The 14,682-nt window shown below is 44.2% G+C and overlaps 1 protein-coding gene across 3 annotated transcripts; it reads right to left on the bottom strand.

The window, feature by feature from the left end:
* Positions 1 to 1,985: 1,985 nt before the first annotated feature.
* BMI1 (BMI1 proto-oncogene, polycomb ring finger) lies at positions 1,986 to 12,801 on the bottom strand. Of its 3 annotated transcripts, none has more exons than XM_073334220.1 (10): positions 12,256 to 12,801; positions 7,190 to 7,323; positions 6,747 to 6,843; positions 5,954 to 6,009; positions 5,802 to 5,852; positions 5,424 to 5,532; positions 5,292 to 5,337; positions 4,609 to 4,707; positions 4,004 to 4,084; positions 1,986 to 3,918 (listed from the first exon to the last, which is right to left on the bottom strand). In XM_073334220.1, the coding sequence occupies exons 2-10, from the start codon at positions 7,299 to 7,301 to the stop codon at positions 3,589 to 3,591; spliced, it is 981 nt and encodes a 326-aa protein (XP_073190321.1). In that variant the 5' UTR covers positions 7,302 to 7,323; positions 12,256 to 12,801; the 3' UTR covers positions 1,986 to 3,588. The 3 variants fall into 3 exon arrangements, with proteins under 3 accessions (XP_073190321.1, XP_073190323.1, XP_073190322.1); XM_073334222.1 differs by lacking the exon at positions 12,256 to 12,801 and adding an exon at positions 7,973 to 8,511; XM_073334221.1 differs by lacking the exon at positions 12,256 to 12,801 and adding an exon at positions 7,818 to 7,912.
* Positions 12,802 to 14,682: the final 1,881 nt, after the last annotated feature.

Raw genomic sequence — 14,682 nt, 5'->3', positions numbered from 1 at the left:
CGCTCCCCCCCCCAGTATTAATCCGCGAGTGCCTTGCAAATAGTCTTTGTGGCTTCTCACTGGAAATTCCTAACGAAACAAGTCGATTCTTTGGCAGAAGTGAGGGTGGGGGATGGAGTGACATGCTTGATAGTGTTGGAGAATGAAAGGAAGAAATTTACCTGCACTTTACAAAAATGTTTATCTAACGCTTAAATTTTCTCTGCCTTTGAATTTGAAACATCAGAGTCTGAATGCCTCCATTCATTTCCAGAGAACTGAAGAAAAGCTTCTTTGAACGGAGTTATCTAAAAAGATGCCTTTTTTCTCAGGCACCTTGGCATGTGAATGAAAGAAGCTTCTTGCTCTCCTGTCTAATTACGTGAGGCTAAAGGCTCCTTGGAGTTCACCTTGGAACTGCAATAGCTACACGCTGATACTGGCCTATTGAAAGACAATGAAATGGGTTGTTTTAAGCAATGCTTCGTAACTCAGGGGACACAATTCTGCTTGTGGGAAAAAAGTTCTTAAATACTTTTCAAAAGAGTGGATCGAGTGGACCATTAAATTCGCATGCCCCACTCTGGGTGGACACAAGTTATGCGTGGAGCAATTAGCAGCTGAACCGGAACTGAATTTTGGAGCAACGAGCAATGAAAAAACGCCTTAAACTTTATCCATGTATAGGATAAATTTGATTAACATCTTTTTACAGCAAATGCAATTGGACATCGCACACTTTGGCTTATTTTCCCGGTAAAAATAATCTTTAAAATGGCCCCGAGTATGAGGAGTTTCTTGAATTATCACACTCAATGTCCATTTAATCTTCACGGCTATAAAGAATCACTTAAAGACTTACCCATACTTCTGCTGACAACAGTGCATTTTACTTGCTAAGACAATCCTGTGACACCAGGAGAATGATTGAACTGCTTTGATGTAAACATCAAGATGCTATCTTGGATTTTTTCCAAATAAATTTAACAATATATGTGCATCACAACAACAAAACAGCACGTAGCAAAACATTTTCTAGGGAGGAACAGACGTACTACAGCTCCGTTAGATCGTTAGAGGTGCTTATAATTTTTAGAAGGACTGGATGAAGTGAAGTCCTGTGTACCCTAGAAATTGTGTAAGTTCTGAAGGGAACTATCCAACTCACATTTCGTTGCACTTATTCTTCACGGAAAGGTTGTATATACCAATATTAACTCATTTTTTATTGCAACATTTGTCCTTATTGAACTGGTTCCAAAATAAAGAAGCTTAGTTTGATTTATGTGCAATCCAGTGTTTTGGGTTCAATGTCGGCCTTTGTTGTGAATAAAGTCATATTTTATATAGGATAGGAAACCAGGCCAAGACAATTCTCTGTGCGATTGAACTCTCTTTACTTTTAAAAAATATTTTGTTCCATTGAAGTTTTTAAAAAAGTAATACAGAGCTGGAGAGACACAATCTCTACTCCCCCTCGCCCCACCATTCCTAAAGTGTGAGTAGGACGGATATGAAGCAAAATAAATCTCCTTTGTCAACATTTGAGAATTAACCACTTAGTCCCAAGAACTACTCAGGTGAAATAAAGAACACTGCTTGTTCACTATGCATGCATCTGAAATAAATACATCAGCACTGTTTAGACAATTGTGTTATTTTCACTCTATGGTGACCTGTTCTATTTACCGAAACCTGTCATACACGCACAGAGTATTTCAGTAACAGCACTCTATTTGTCCTTCGATATCACATGATTAACAAAGCTCATTTGCTATTTCTTCAATGAAGTATCCCTTTTATTTGTTTATTTCTTTGATCAACTATAAATGAAAGATATTCCTGTATATAAAACTGGACGCTTTAACTGCTCAAATGGAACTGTACATGTTTACTACAGGAAAAAAATATCAAATCTCGTTTAACAAGACATTATACATCAATAATCCCAGGGGAGGATTTGCAGTCACCTGATCTATAAAAACAAGCAGGACAAGTAACAGCAATTTATATGCAAAAGTAATGATTTAATGACTATAAGCAAGACAAAGCAATAGAATTGTGCTTCTGTTGCAGACTGGAGACAATGAAATGTTTAACTACAATTTTCCCGTACAAACATGAAACAATATCCATATAGAATAAACACCCTCACAAATGTATAAATGATGGGTGATGAACACACACGAAGTTCGACCAAAGCAAAGCACAAACTGAAAAGTGTTCCGGGCTATTCATATTTTAAGTTGAAAGTGTTCCTTCTAGTTCAAAAATAATACCTTTGGAAGCCTCTGATAAAATGCTCCTATTGGCAGAACATTAAAGAGGAGGCGTTCTCCACAGTTTATTGGAAATATTAAAGTACCTGTTAAATGTTAATGAAGTTAGTACTGTACCATATACATATATATATTAAAACAAATTTAGATAAAATGCCTTCATCCAGCAACTTGCTGGTTCCTTAAAATTTATACCACATATTTTATGGCTTCTATAATGATTTCATGTGCTTTTAAAAAACACAATCCCATCACACCAAATAATAAAACTAACCAAACAGGTAAACCACTTCCATGTTCCTTAATTTTTCTTCACTGCACCATTTAAACTATTAGTATCCTTGGGTAAAAGTAAAAATATATCACTTGAAACAAGATAAAGCCCATAAAATCCTATTAAGATTGCCAATTGCTTTCAGGTTAACAGAGATTTGTGGTAGCTCTCAAATGAAGCTTTCACACACACACTAAGTGTTCTCTGCAATATCAGCAAAATTCAAACAGGTGGCATCTGCAAGGGTCGAACCAGTTTGGAAATTTAACAACCATATCATGAGTGCATGAAACACAATATTTTCTTTATAGTATTTATAAATATATCATACAATACTGTTTCCTGTTATGTCATATACCAATATGGCATTGTACAACAAGCATAATGCCATCTGATTCTTATAAAAGCGAATCATTTAAACAAAGTCAGTAAATAAAACGGTAATACCCGCTTTTAGGCATACAAACTGTAAAACTGAAGTTTACTTTCATTTTGATCGGTTCTGCGCAGCAACAGAAAAGTAAGGATGCAACATAAGAATCAAAATGGCTAATACGCAAGAAATAGTTATTCACAGTGACATGGCTACATATATGCATTATTCTATGCATATTCTTTCCGTTTTGTTGAATTTCAAGATGAAAAAGCAGTTGCTTTCTACAGGTTCACAAAACAGCATAATAACAATAACAATTGAAGAGAATGTAATGTAGGAGTTAGTCTGGATTAACAAACTACATCCCAAGGTTTAGATCCACTTCCGGAGGTTCCCACGTCTAAATGATGGGGACAGCAATCACTCCAACTCTTTCCTAACACATCATGGTACACGTCTGTTTGCTTCCCAGTCCCTTGAAAATAATTCTTTACAGAACAATCTTTCGTTGTGATGAACGTCCATATAAACAGTCACCTAGTCCATCTTTCATAGCCAAGTTCGGTGTCACTACAAAAGAAAGCGATTTGGAGGATAGTCACACGTATTAGCATCTATAAAGCTGTAATGGCATGAAGAGATCTATATAAATCAGGGCTTTCGGCAGTCTCATTGAGGTGTCAGCCCGATGAAGTTGCTGAAGAGCCATTTATTGATGTTTTCCGCGCTCTGTTGGTAAAGGAGGGTTGGTGGTTACTGGTGGGGCTGCTGCTGGTTCCATTCATAGTACTAGAGATATGAGGAAACTGAGGATGGGGAGACTGCACTGGCGTGCTGGGGCTGGGCAAACAAGAAGAGGTAGAGGGGATGCCTCCTGCTGGGCTGCTTGCCTTGTCACTCCCAGAGTCACTCTCTAATTCTCCGCTATTATTTAAGCCTTCTCTCTGGTGGCTGATCTTCATTCTTTTGCAAGTCGGTCGAACTCGATACTTCAGAGGAAGAGGTCCATTCTGCAAAACAAAGAGAAGGCACTATAAGCACACTCTCTGCACCAGGAAAGATTACAGCGTGAGAAGAGGAACGGCAGGTATTTACCCTTCTCCAAGTGTAAATATAGGCAATATCCATTAGTGTATAGTAGTCCTTCAAAGGTTCCTCTTCATACATCACATCGATCTATTTTTAAGACATTAACCCTTCAGTTAATAAGTATCAGAATAAAATAACTTAAAGCAGAATATATTTTTCTTCCAGGGAAAAGTGGTCTTAAAGCAATATTATCAAAGGGACTTCAAAACCTTTTATTCCAAAACTGCGTGGCAGAGGAGAACTTTTGATACATACTATTTATCTGGCATATATGAAAAGAGTATTTCATTTTTTAAAAAAACTTATGCAGAATAATGTCCTCGGTATTTAGAGGGCAGAAATAAAATTGAAAGAATTATAGCATAAACACAAATGCTTCTGTGGGATTTAAAAGTATTTCCTTACTCATAAAAATATTACATTATACATTTGAAATATGGCTAGTTCTTATTATTTTTTCTGAGTTAAACAGCTAATCAGAAAACCACTTTAAAATAAAACAAACAAACAAACAACAATACAGCTAACCAGCTCTGGAAGGTTTAGAATAAAAGGACTGTTCAAAATTAATAAGTAAGTAAGTAAATAAATAAATAAAAATATCCAGGTACCTGAAAAGTATTAGGTATGTCCATTTTACTTCGGAGAAACTTCCTTAGATGCATCACTGTCATTGCTGCTGGGCATCGTAAATATCTTTTGTCATTCACCTAACAGTATAATTGGAAAAAGTCAGTCCATGTACTGAGACCAAACAGCAAATTTAGAATGACACAGTATAATTGAATAAAAGCACACAAACTTTATAAAATGACCAACTACAGTTTTAAGATTTCTATTGAGAATTCCTTATGAAGAAAATTGGAAATAGGCACGAAATACTAAAAAAAAAAAAATAAAAAAAAAATTGCAGAGCAAAATCAAATACTATATAAGTAATTGTATATGTAAGGGTGCTAAAACAAATGAAACATCTCTACTAATGATATTTTTTAAAGTGATTATATTTTAAAAATTCAAATTCTAATAAATGGCATTTAAAAAATAAAAGTAAACTACTTCAGTTTCCGTTTAAAAAGTATTAACACATCTTCTATTTTGTCTACCAAAGTAATTTCTTTCTAACTATAGCTGTAAGAGATTGCAAACCTCTGTTTAATATCTTTTTTATGGGGGTTTGTTTCTTTTGGCAGATAGATGTAATTATTTATTTAGCTCACCCACCAAACTGTCCAAAAATTAATTATTATTTTTCTGTCTAGGCTTTTGTCTCTAGTAAAGCTAGATTATTTACCTCATCCTTTGATTTCTCTCTCTCTTTATTCCCTTTCCGTTCCAATCTGGGGAAAACAATGAAACAATTACAACAAATAATAGATAGAGCTGTTAATATTGATAAACTTAAAATATTTCCCATAGAACTTGCCTATTCTGGTCAAAGAATTCAATGGATAAGCTTATTATCTCGTCATCTGTTATAATTCTTTTGTCTTCGTCTGCAACTTCTCCCCTGTCTTCATTAGAGCCATTGGCAGCTGCACGGAAATTTCCACAACAGTTTATATTTTTAAATTAAAATCGGACAGAACGGCAATTCTCAGTAATAGGGGAAACCTCAATACTAAGATAATCTATTAGTATTTAAGTAGCCAGTATTATATCTTTAATCAAAAAGCTGAATCTAGGGTGTCTTAAATGTATTTATGGTTAAATAATTTGTAAATGAAAGAGGAAATAGTTAAGATGTTTTAGCTTAGGTATAAGGTCAAGTTTACTAAAGGTTTAATAAACTAGAAAGTTTTACCATCAGCTGATGGATGAGCTGCATAAAAATCTCTTCTTCTTTTCATTTCATCTGGATGGAAAAGCATATATATATTTCACTTAATTTACTCTGTACTATAGGTAAAAAAGCAGCATATTAGTTATGTATTGTTGTTTGATTTAACTACTTACTTTTGAAAAGGCCTGGTACTAGTTTGTACACAATATCTTGGAGAGTTTTATCTGACCTAAAAAACAACAACCCCAAGATACAAATAAGCAAATGCAGCAATACTTGAATAAAAGTTACAATTCTTCATTTACAACCAATTCCGTGGCAATAAGGGATCGTCTACAAAAATAAAATGCTCAGCTATATTAAAATTAACCCACAAGACTTTACAAACAAATTGACGTTATTAAATAAATGTTAACTCTTTTGCAATTTATCCGACTGAAAATATTTTCAGTCCACTAGCAATCTGTCTCCTAGTGTTCACTCAGTCTAAATGAAGGCCTTTAAAAACGTGTAACCACCAACCAAAATGAGGAGATAAATATCACAAAGGAGCAATGAAGGATAATGCTAAAGAATGAGGATTTTTTTAAAAGTTTAACTTTTTCTTTTAAGTTTCATAAATATTTCTGATGTTTCTAAAGAGCAGTTAAGAGGTTGCACTTCAGGATGTCTGTGTGAAATGGAACATGGAGATACAAAATATGGGATTGTGATAAATAAGGAGAGGGGAAAGGACATTGTTCAACTGGTTAGTGTATTCCAAAAAATACAAAAAATTTCTGTCTCGCATCCAGTCAAGTCTTCGATTTCAATCAATCCGTGACAAGACTCCAAAGACAGAACATAGGCAAACGTTAGCATGTAAATTGACAACTCCTCTCAGATTTAAATTGTAGATGAAGAGAGAACATCAAAATATTCACCGCTAGACCCCTTTTATAAAGTAAAATTACACTTTTCTCCTACCTTATATTCAAAAGCGGTCTGGTTTTGTGAACTTGGACATCACATATAGGACAATATTTGCTTGTCTCCAAGTAACGTACGATACACGTCTTACAGACTATAAGTAAAAACACGTAAGACTTTTAGTAATAGTATTAGGCAATACTCAAATATGGACAGAGGTGCGATTTTTACACTATGCAAGCTAATAAATGGTCCACTGTTAGAAATGCGCTGCTTAAGCTAAACTAGTTCTCTAATTAGCCCCAATTAACGTGAAACTGAGACGCTATATACACACTACGCTAACAAAGACTAAGGGTTTTGTCAAATGAAATGTGAACAAATCATCTTTCGCACAAATCTGCATATTGGATGTTCTAGCTAATAGCTCCGCTTTTCCGGTGGCACGGGAAAGGTGCGAGGCAGCACAGGGACAATGCGAAGAGCCTTACTGTACTTACAGGAGTGTAGACACTCGATGATGGTTGTTGCATCAATGAAGTACCCGCCACAGAGCACACACATGAGATGGGGGTTTAGCTCGGTTATTTTGATTCTGGTTGTTCGGTGCATTTTTGCTTAAGAAAAGGCGGCTCTGAAAGACACACACAGAGGACCATTGACTAGGGGACGAGCTCAGTGTCCCAGGGACAGAGATCCCGCGTTTCCCCACCCACGCTGAAGTTGCATCCCCAAAACGCAGGGAAATATGGAAGGAGGCTGAACGGGGAGAAGTGGCCAGACAGGGAATTGCGGGCGGGCGCGATGCCCGGGTGACACAGCCCAGGGAGCCTGCAGCCCCGCGTTGTTGAGGACCGGGGTCCAAGCCCTCTGCCAGCTCCGGGAGGGCGAGCCTGCTGCACAGCACCTACCCGCTCCCGCGCGGGTGCGGCGGTCACTCGCTGGCCCAGATTCCCCTCGGCGAGGCTGGGGCTCGCAGCCCGGGGTGCGGAGGGAGCCGGGTCCCCTCTCCGTGGGGCGGGCCGGGCACTGGGCTGCCGGGGAGTCACACAAAGGGGAACCGGCGCCTCCCGCCGCGCCCGCCCTGGCATTTCCGGAGAGCAGGGGGTGGGGATGGGGGACACGCACCTCGGAGCTGCTCCGGCCAGCCCCCGGAGCTGCCCGCTGCCCACCCGGCCGGGGCTGGGGTCCGGGCGGCGGCCGCTCCCCCCTCGCGCCGCGCTCGGTGCAGGCTCGGGACTGCTCAGCTATCCGAGGGGGTTGCTATAGCAACTTACACTTACACTTGGCATCCTGCCACCGCTGGGAACACACGAGAGCCAGGCGGGGGGGAGCGGGGGAGAGGATGCGGGCCGGGGGAAGCCGGGCCGGGGAGGGGGCGCGGCCCGGGCAGGCTGCGGGTGTCTGCGAAGCGGCGCCGGGCAGAGCCTGGGCCTGGAGGAACCTAGGCAGGGGCTGGGGTGCAGCTGGGGGAAGCGGCTCTGGGGAGGCTGGGGGAGGTGGTGTCCGGCGCGGAGGGGGCTGGGGGGGCCGGGCTCAGCAGAGCGGCCGCAAGATCCCGCAGGGTGCAAAGGGAGCGGAGCCGGATTTGGGAGGGAAGGATGGGGGTGGGGATTGGGGCTGAAAGCGGAGCTGGTGGTGGGAGGGGTCTCCGGCGGCCAGAGAGCTGCGCCGAGCCGGTGTTGGGGTCTTAGACTAGTGGAGGCAAATGCAAGAGGCTCCTCCCGAGTCTCGGCCATTTCGGATCCTCTCAGGGGCCTCTATCCACGTCGACTCGGTGCAAGGAGCTCGTCTGAGATCGTTCCTCTTCCCCTCCCTCTCCCAGCCCAGGCGAACCGCGTTCCCAGGCAGATCCCCCGAGCTCGCCAGCTGTAGACTTCGCCTCAGCTCCCTGCGATCGCATTACCGAGATGTTTATTTAACTGGGTCTCGTTTTAACGCTTTTTGGGGTCTAAAACGAAATTCTCCCGCGGCTCGGACGGGAACGGTGCAAAGTTTTGCTAAGGTGAAAAGAGATTTGCAATAAGGGGATGAGGTGTCCGTTTGGGAGGAAGCCGGTGTGCAAATCTCAGACTGTGTGAACCAGTCACCTTTTGAGCAATAAAAGCTACTTTAAACAGTGAGGGAATGACAATATGCAAAGGACCACGTGACCAGACCATTCCTAAAGCTAAATCAACACCTTGTCAACGCTGGGCAGCGACATGAGTGAAAAACAAATGTCATGTTCCCAGCCCGCAGCCTACAAACCCCCAACGGCTGCAACGGCACGAACAAAAATCATACATAGGAAAGAATAAGAGGGAAAAGAGGAAACTCCAAGGAGAAAAAAACAACAACCACCAGCTGCGCCGATTGTACAGTAAATGATTTGCTATCAACTACAACCTGAGCAGTGTGACATAACAATGCTGCTCAAATGCATGCCAGTCACCTCCCCATTTCACTGCTCCCACTCCACGGACCAAGTTTCCGGATCTCACCCCCTCCTGGGACACAGTCTAGAAGCTACCCTCGACTGAAATATCTGAATTTCTGAAACTCTCTTTGACAGTGCTTGAGATTCTCCCCAGATCCTCGCAAGCTTTGATACCGGGCAGTGAAACCCAGCGATAGCAACCAGGTTCCGAAACGCTGTGAGCGTCAGCCAATCTGGCCAGGTGAGGGGTACAACATTTCTGAGAAAGCGTCCACAGAGCCCACGAGAGACCTGAGCAAGACAACTTCCCTTGCTGCTGCATGAGGCTCGCTGAATGAGCAGGGTACAGTAGACAAACTCTCCAGTATGAAATGACTGCGAGCAATGGGCAAAGGGCTCGGGGGAGGTGATATCCCCAAGGCTGAGCGTGGCACAGCGCAGGGAGTCAAGACACAAATGTCACTGTATTCTGATTCTCCAACCTGCCACTCTTTTTTATTGATATGGACAGCATGTTTTTGTACGAGAGGATAAATGCAAGGCGGCTTCACTTCAGTCTCTGAAGTATATTACTGCAATGCTATTGACCTGGGGTTTCTTACATTGCTCAAATATGAATAGGCTGCTTTCACTGATCTATGTTTTATTTGTTAAACCCAACACCGTGTAAATCATACACATCTATATTGCAAAATAAACCGTGACAGAGGTCACATATGACAGTTAGTTTAGAATTCTTCCCAAGCCCTGATATATCAGGGCAGTCCTTCAAAACACATATTTTTATTTCACACAAGCGTAGCCTCTTCCTAAATGGAGAATTTAATTCAACCGTGAACCTTGTTTAGTCGTAGCATCCCCTACAGGGTATTATTTATTGCCTAAAGTTAGCTCTTTTTCTGCTAATCGCATACTATGAGCTGTCTTTGAAATCTGTGATCTTATGCAGCAAACTGAATCAAACACCCAAATACTCACTACAAGCCACCTGGTACACATACACTGCTGTAGATGTGTGTGTCCATTATACATACACACATATTTTACTACAGCAAAACCTGACCATCATATTTTGGTTAGAGGAAAATCCTTTCAGGTTTTTCTACTGGTATTAACGTTAAGAATCCCTGAGACTCACCACAGCCAACACAAACTGTCCCTTAACATGAATATATATATAGTTACACACACAACCAAAAAAAACCCCAACTAAATGTAACAATACATGATGGTAAAACTTACTAGCGGTAAACAGTGACAGCCAACTGACTGTTTAGAGGCCTTTCATGGGTTATGTCAAACTGAAGAAAAACAGAAGCACGTTCTTGTGGTTATAATCAGATAGACTATGAAAAAAATCCGAGTGCAATAAACTTTCTAATTCGGTTTTCCAGGTGTATAACAAACGTCTACCTAAAACTTCATTCTGACGGTTTTGCCTACTTTGCACCTATATCCGCTCGAAGAACTGGCTGTTCAGTAATAACAAGCCTGTCATCTAAAGCCTTATTATCTTTAGGAATAAGAGCCACTTTTACTATGAATACTATTCTTGTCCCTTCACTAAAGAATGTCCACATATGTTTTAAAGGAATTGTAAGGATAGTATTTCCCCAAAGAACGTCTTGGCACAGCATAAAGAAAGAACTGAAGAATGGCAAGAGGATAAAAATCCCTCAGCCCTTAAAATCAGGCTCATAAATTTAACTAGTTGAAGTACCCAATCAGTCTACCTAAATAAACTAACATGTGAATTTGTAGGTATCGCCATGATCTGGCATAGATCAATAGTTTGCATCTCTGGTAAATTGCAACAAAAGTCTGTCTTAGTTTACGGGATGTATTGTAAATAGCCCCTCTAAGCAATTTTACTGGATTACATTTCCAGAATCTCTCTAGTCTTTAAGAGTCCTATAAAATAAAGTAACACTGGCTACTATAAACTACGCAGAAAACTATTGAATGCTATACTTGGCGTTGGGTATATAGGTCTACATTTCCCTAAACTTTGTGGAGAGCGGGGTATGACGCTTAGTTTCTAGATTCTGGAAATTTTTTTCCTTTTATATAAATTTATTTTTTTTGCTTCTCCTTTCCTGTTTACTTCCTAATATTAACAGTAAATAGCTAGGAAAGCTCCAAGTTGTGTATTGTCAAGGCCACACACAATTACATAAACATATACAATCAACTTTCTAGTGCCACCCATAAACAGCACGAGGAGTAAATCCACGGCACTTTAAAGACTTTACCAAGAAGTTCATGTTAATTTACCCTTCCCGGGCTTAGAATGAAAATACCAGTTAAAGAAAATAAAGTATTCAAAAATACCACTATGTCCTGCAGCTACTCCATCTTCGCTATGGTAAATCTGCACACCCACTTTTCAAGGATCACAGTCAAAGTGATTGCTTCACCAAAAGTTATTTTTCAACTTTGGTCTCCCCTCTCCCCCCCTCAACAGGTACAAGCCCAGAAACTTTAGCATTTTGAGCACAAATGCAAACGGAGGCATTGGAAACAACTGGGAACCGCCATCTTACAAGCCATCAAATTTCACAGAAGTGTTTGTCCAACTTAAGTTAATAAAATTTTCTTTCCGGTCCCCCCCGGTCTAACAACCCCCCCAGCGGGATCACTACCCCCCAGTGACCCTATCTCTATAAAATGGGTGCAGTATCTCACATTTTAACCCCCTCCCAGCATATTTCTTTCGGAGAGGACTGAAATCACTTGACCTAGGCAGCTCCAGATTTCATGAACCGTCCCCGTTTAATCAAAATCTGCCTTTAAACAAAGGGCGCTGAGGCCGGGCTGGAAACAGGGACGGAAAATATAAATATTCTCTTAGGGGGCCATGTGCACAGAAACGTTTTAGGGGGCAGCTGGGGAAAGAAAGGAACTAAAATTTGCAAATGTGGGTGCGTAACGAAAGTGAGTGCACAGGCTGCTGCTGCTTCTGCTGTGTGAGTCTGTGTGTGTGTGTGTGTGTGTGTGTGGTTGGAGCAGCCTGTCAGCGCTTTTCGCATACGGAGAGCTTGGGGGACACCTAGGCTCCCCTTTGCAGCCCCCAAACCGGCCTAAACCCGCCGCCAAGCCCCCACCACCCCCCGTCCTTGGCAAGGAGACACCTCGCTTTATACATACCCGGAAAAAGGAGCCGGTGGGTGACGATCGGAGCGGCCAAAAAAGACAATGAAAGTTAAAAGTCGTTCAGCAGAAAATGAATGTGAGCCAAGCGGCCATCTTGAAATGAACTGCAGACGCTGTCAATTGCAATAAGCTTATTGCTGCTGCTGCTGCTGCTGCTCTCAGCTCATGTTAGTTACAAAACAACCGGGTTTTCTCCTCTCCTCCACCGACCCTTCTCACTCCCTCTGTCTCTCGCTCTCTCTCTGAGTCTGGTTTTTGGGTGGCTGAGGAGCTGGGAGTTTAAAATCTTTCTAATCCGGATGGGTTCTGTCTCCACCAGCCCATTGTCTCCCCCTCGGCCCCCTGCTCTGCCTCTTGGTCTCCTTTTTATTATTATTATTTCATAGTTGTTGGTGGGGAAACAGGGACGGGAGGGCGGAGGAGGGAAAAAATGCAACGCTGAAGGCACACAGTGGAAACTGACACCGTCCCCAAAATGGCTCAGAGTTCGCCCGCCCCGCCAGCATCACGTGGGGCTCCTCATTCCTTAAGGGTGGCCTGGGAATTAGTGTCGGTGTAGTCGGAGCCCGTCAGCCTCCCCATGACCCAATCCCACAACTCAGCCGCCTCCTCCCCCTCCTCGCACATCGCCCCCTCCCCCTTCCACTCCACACACACTCTGCCTGTTCCTCCTCCTCCCCCTACCCTGCACACACACAGACCCTGCCTATTCCTCCTTTTCCCCGCTGCACACACGCTGCCCCGGCCCCCTCCGGCCCCCCTCGACACACATTCCCCACTTCTCCGCACTACACGCTTTGCCTTTTCCTCCTCTCCCTCCACACCCCTTCGATCCCTATTCTTCTCTCTCGCTGGCTGCAAACATTGCGAGCACCGCTACCCCTCCTTCCATTCACACACGCTACCCGCTCTGCACACACGGTCCATCCCTCCTCTCGACACACACCGCCTCCGTCCTCTCCCTCTCCCCACATCTACACACACCGGCTGCCTCCTCCTCTGCCCACCTTTCGCGCCCCATCTCCGCACGGCTATGGGCTGTACACACCCAGAGCTGCCTCTTCCCCACGCTCTGCCCACCCCTACACGCACACCCTTCAATCCCACCGCCGCGCTCACCACGCGGGCTCTCCCCACTACCCCGCACACTCACACGGTGCCCATTCTTCCCCCCTCCACTCCACGCATCTCCTCCGGTCCTTGCCCCCACTCTGGGCGACGGCCCGGCATTCCCCCCACTGAGCACACGCATCCCCCTCATCCCTCGACACATAGCCCTTGCCCCCCTCGGTGCACACACACAATTTCCTGCCCCCACGCTACACATCGTGCTCCTGACTCTCTTCCATCTGCAAACAGTCCCACGGCTGCCTTTCCACGCTGCTATCCACACACCGCCTGCATCCTGCTTCCTCCACATCCACATGCCACCACCAGCCTCCTCTCCCCTATTCCACCTTCCTTCCCCTCTACACGCCGCCCATCTCCCCCTCCTTGCCCCTCTGCACACACGCTCTACCCCTTCCAGACGCACATTCCACCCTGCCCCCCCACACCCGCTCCCCGGGCCCGCCTTTCCCCCAAACTCTTCCCCCTTCCTCGCTCTCTTCTGCACATCCGCGTTCCCCGTTTTCATCCATACCCTTGTTCCCCCTGCATCCTCCACCCCCAGCATACCCATCCTGCTCCTCACTGAATCCTCCACACGCCCTGACACCTCCTGCCCCCGCCACATGCACCCTGTCCCCAGTGCGTACTGCGCGCACGCCTGGCTCTCTCCTACCTCCCCGAGGATATTCCCTTTCCCCTCTCCCACCCCGACTGCCTCGGCCCCTCCTGTGGCTCCCCCAGGCACGGCGCTGCTTGCTGGGGCTGTGCCCATCTCCTGTTCCGCCGCTGGACACAGCCCCTGTGTGGACTGGAGCCCCATTCGTGCTGGACACGGTCCACCACAGCGTAAACTTGCCCAGGCTAAAGCTCCGCTCTCCGCCCATACTGGGGGCTTGATCGCCAGAGGGGCTGCGATAGAGGAACTCCCCCCACCCCCCGGGTCCCAGTAGGAAGGGATCATACCAGGGAGTATTGACCGACGGAGGAGGGGAGCGGGCAAGGCCAGTCCCATCTTAACCTCCCCTCCAGTGACGTCCTAGGATCGCTCCAGAGCAATAAAACCCCCTGCGTGGCTCCGGAGCTTTAGGGAAGGAGTGGCAGTCTTCACCTGAGCTCCTCAGCGTTTTGCCGGAGTCAGGACTGCAGGAGCCAGACCCGCTTTTGCATTTAAACAGGTGCTTATTCTCTTCAGCAAGTCGGTCACCCCCGCCCCCGCTTGCCTGTTGATTAAAGCCAGCGGCTGCGAGGAAGAGGACCAGTGGGAGAAGAGTTGTGTATCAACACTGATTTCATACACAGGGTATAATTTCT

The sequence above is a fragment of the Lepidochelys kempii genome, chromosome 2 (genome assembly GCF_965140285.1).
Source record: "Lepidochelys kempii isolate rLepKem1 chromosome 2, rLepKem1.hap1, whole genome shotgun sequence".
NCBI lineage: Eukaryota > Metazoa > Chordata > Testudines > Cheloniidae > Lepidochelys > Lepidochelys kempii.
The sequence above is the reverse complement of the archived record's forward strand: the minus strand, read 5'-3'. Positions and strand labels throughout refer to the sequence as shown.